The sequence below is a fragment of the Chondrus crispus genome, genomic scaffold (genome assembly GCF_000350225.1).
Source record: "Chondrus crispus Stackhouse genomic scaffold, scaffold_194, whole genome shotgun sequence".
Classification (NCBI taxonomy): domain Eukaryota; phylum Rhodophyta; class Florideophyceae; order Gigartinales; family Gigartinaceae; genus Chondrus; species Chondrus crispus.
The window spans coordinates 78514-82896 of NW_005179061.1; the positions used below are offsets into that span (position 1 = coordinate 78514).

The 4383-nt window shown below is 47.0% G+C and overlaps 1 protein-coding gene across 1 annotated transcript; it reads left to right on the plus strand.

Annotated features, from left to right (window-relative positions):
* The first annotated feature begins 1657 nt into the window (after positions 1–1657).
* CHC_T00009391001 (VacB/RNB family exoribonuclease) lies at positions 1658–3892 on the plus strand. The gene has a single exon (XM_005714681.1). The coding sequence runs from the start codon at positions 1658–1660 to the stop codon at positions 3890–3892; it is 2235 nt and encodes a 744-aa protein (XP_005714738.1).
* Positions 3893–4383: the final 491 nt, after the last annotated feature.

Sequence of the window (4383 nt, forward strand, 5' to 3'; positions counted from 1 at the left end):
TGTATATTCCGAAGACCGGTGGGCGGTGGTTGCTGACGGCGAAAGGGTGCAAGCGCCAGGCACTGCATACAGATTTTCCTTCTATGAGCAGAACGGACACCGTTCGTGGCAAGAGAAACCCCGGTTACTTTACTATTACCACAGGCAGTTTAGAAGTGCCGGTCTGGGTTTGTCCGTTTTCGCATAAGACGGTATCGATGGCCCCAGAACGAGGTATTCGCGCTATGTCGAAAGGGAGTGTGGCAGGAATCCTCAGGATACCCCCGTACTCTATCTTCGTCGGTCGTGGGGACATGTTTCATGCTGGTGCCGGATATGGAGATTCAGCAGGGGACGGGAGCTGCCTTCGATATCACCTGTATTTCGTGCCAATGAGCCATCGCTTAGAGGATGGTGTTCATATGCTCCAAAAGTTTGATCCCATTATGAAGACCAACCTGGACGACGATACGGACGAGGACGTAAATGAAGGTGAGGATGATGCAACCGGCGAGGTTGTCGGCGAAGGGGATGTGGATGGGGATGACGGTTATGTGGATGATGTGGAAGCCGATGGGGAAGGGGATGATGTTGTAATGAAGGAGGGAGTACCTGCTACTCAGCCAGTGCAAATTCTCAAAGAGAGTAGCTCGACCGCGAAAGCTGCTGTTGGGCCTTCAGGTGGGAATCCTGTCCAATTGCCAATCCCTGATACCCAGGAACAGGAGGTAACACCAGATTTAGATGAGTATGAGGAGAAGAAATCTGACTAGGGTCGAAGTAGGAATGCCTTGAAAAGTTGGTAGTACTTGTTGTAAAAGTAGACCCTGCGCGCAGCGGAGAGTAAACCTCGCGCCTTACCGGTGAGGGTGTCCTGTAAAAGATATTTTCTATTTGGGAAGTCAGGGACAGCGGAAAAGAAGGGGTTCAAGAGCGTCTACATGGGGATTTAAAGGCAGGCTCTCGACTGCATGCTGAATGAGCCTGGTTGTAGGAGTATAGATAGTTGTGTCGCGCAACTTTCCCGCCCTAGGTAGTGGGCAACATGGGAAAGAACATTCTGATCAGTTTACTTCAACCTATGTACTTTCTTGGGGCCAAGAGGGGGATATTTCATATAAATAATAAAAACTGCGTGGGCATTAGCAACGCTGACCTAGAGTACCGTTTTTTGTTAAATTGTTGTACAGCTGGTTGCCAGCCGCCGAAAAGAAGGTAAAAGCTATGAATGGCATGTTACCTGAAAGAGGATGATACTTAAAATAACAATTTGTTAAATTGTTGTAAGAGCCATGAATGGCATGTTGCCTGAAAGAGGAAGATATTTAAAAGAGCAATGGGAAAAGGCGGTTATTATTACGTTTGGGGAAAACATTACAATAGGAGCATGACGATAGGAGCGGTTGCGTATTTTCAATGTGTGCAATTTTCTTCATTGGGCGGTTTTGGGGTTTGAGCGATGAACCGCATTCCATACGGCACAAGTTTTAGATGGGCGCGTCATTGACTTGGAGTAGAATAGCTTTTTTTGATATCTTCATAAGTAGAGCTTAGTAGAACTTACATGAGGAAACGATTCTGAGGTGGAGAGAGAGATTTAGAGAGAGAGAGAGAGAGCTACCACTTGCGCACGTTTACTCGTTGTTTTTGTATAGAAGGACGATATATCTGTGAGAGAATGCCTTCATCACGTCTTAATGTCGGAGATATTGTGTTATTTACAGCAATCCCCGAAGTACAGATGTCACTAGGTGTGCAAGGGAGGTATGCCAGAGTTGGACAAGTTTGGTGTTCGACTGAAGATGGGAACGACATACTTGAAGTGAAGGGATGGTTCGGGACTAGAGCTAGCCTTGAGCAAATCAAAATTTTACACGTAATCTGGAGAAAGGGAAGAAGTAAGCTTGGAGTGCAGGAAAGGACTATTGAAGGAATTGAAAAGAATGGATTGTGTCTAGCAAGCGGTGTGCGCATATCAAATCATACATTCATGGAGGATGGAGCTGTGACGTTGAATCGCGTGGCGTCACGTCTGTTCTCAGGAAGAGCCACTGCGCCATCCGTCCTCTTCGCTGCTGCTATAGTGCTGAACTGCGACGCCAGAGTGACCCAAGTCGATCCAAATCCGTATCTGAACCCGTATGAAATGTTTTACAAGGCTAACGAGGCGTTGAATGCAGACAGCGCCACTACCCCTACGCAACCGGCTGTGGCGTGGTATACCTTGGCGCAATCGGTATACTCTGGAGATATAGAGATATTCAGTTCGAATGTAGCGTATGACACGTATATGGAGACCATCACATGCCTCCAGAACTGCAGCTTCAGCCCGCATGATGCCCGCGGCATGATAACATACGATTCAGATTTGTTGAGTACCTTGGAAGCAACGAAACATTTTCAGGAGGTAGATCGCAAGAGGCTGAGTATGTCTTTGATGAACTTGGATATAACTCGGCAGTTTGCCGCAAGCATTTGCAAGGAGCTGGGGATCCGGGATACGTTTGACGAAAAAGTACTCATGGCGGGGGCGTTGTGCCTAGAAAGTGAAGCTAGTACGCAACAAGTCGAGTACGCCGAAACCATGTTTTTTGAAGAGGATGGGAGAGCAGACGAAGACGCGGAATGGCGACATACATTCAGTCACCACATGGCGTACTCTATCCACCATGCGGACAGAAACGACAGAAACGTCGCCGTATCGATTGGGAAATTTGAAAGGGAGGGAGAAAGCGTAGGCAGGAGGCACGCAGATTGTGAACAAGATTATGTGTTTGTGCATATATCAGACGTAACGAGATACATCGGTCATGACCTGAACAGTCTTCTGCTGAGCGGAGCGATGGAGAGAGGGCGGACGCACTTCTTGCCAACGGGAAACATGACGATGCTCCCAAAAGCTATTGCGAGAATGGCGAGTCTGGCAGGGTGGCGGGGAAGCTGCACCCTCACGGTACGCTTCCCAATTTCGAATGGCATGATCAACGATTCGGATTATCACATATGCTTATCTCGCATCTCAAAGCCGAAGATACTGTCGTACGTGGAGGCTGAAGAGCAGATACAATCAGAGGAGATGAATGATTTGAAGCGTATCTATAACCTGGTGAACCAAACATTTCCTCAGGCCGTGGAAGAAGAAGAATACGTTGACTATCACGAGTTGAACGTTGATGCACAAGAACACATGGGGATATCTGTGTCGCCTCGGGTGCGCACCAAAAGGGCGTCCGTACTGATTTCGTCGATGGAAAAGGCGGCAAACATCGCCTGCGCTAGGTACGCCGAAGACAGAGGCGTGCCCATGTGCTTTTTGAACCAAATGGCACCCGATGACGTGAATAGTGTTCCAAGTTTTGTGTTCTGTGCAGAGATCCTCCCTCACCACGTCCAGGATGAAGAAGCCTGTGCTTTGATTACCTCTCCAGTCCATCGTGGGCCAGATCTGATCAACCACATACAGCTGAAAGCACAGCTACGGAAGGATGCACAGCGACGAACACGCAGATATCTTACAAGAGAGAAAATCATGGAGGAGATTGAGAACAACAACTTCACCCTCAAATACCACCGTGGCATACAGATGGAAGACAGAATCACGCAGTATTATACGCACAAGTTTCTGAAGGGCCAAACTCAAAAGACGCTAGTGGGGACGATGTTGGGGTACCCCTCGGACGTAACAGATTTGAACCCAGACACAACGCGCATCAACGATATGCAGGCATCTGGATGCCGTTCCTTCCAGAAATGCCTCGTGCAATTAGATAGCAGTGGAATTCGCATTTTCGTGATGCTTCCGTGTGGAATCGCAGCAGGATCGAAACTGAATCTGTCGTTGTCCTGGATTTGCCCAGACAGTATGCGTCATGACGCATTTGCTACACAAATGGCAATGGATGTTACCGGATAACCACGCGATGCAAGCCGAGGCCCAGTCTTTGGGGAGAAGTGGAAAAGTAATATACGCACAGGGTAGAACCAGGTTTTCACAGATAATTAGGAGATATTCCCTTTTATAATATAGAGTAAGGCATATTCCCTATACCCAAACGACATTACGAATTACGATGAAGTACTGTGGGAATGGAAAAAGCAATTAGCACATCACCAAGTACTAAAGAATATTACAATTAGCAGCAATAGTCCTGTTACGTAAAAGTAATGCTAATTCACCCCGAGCCCCATTTTTATAAAAAGAAACATTTGGAAAACATTAGTGCAAATGGAATTTTTTAAATTAATGTAATTTCAAACAAATGCGATTAGCAGAAAAGTGGGATTAGCCCATCGTGGGATTAGCAGGGATTAGGGCGAATCCCGCGAATCCCGCGAATCCCATAACTAAGAAGTATACAAGTTTAAAAGCAGAGCAGTATAGAAGTACGAAAGCAGAAAAGTATA

Coding starts and splice junctions, on each gene's coding strand:
- CHC_T00009391001 (XM_005714681.1), top strand. CDS start 1,658: ATGCCTTCATCACGTCTTAATGTCGGAGATATTGTGTTATTTACAGCA.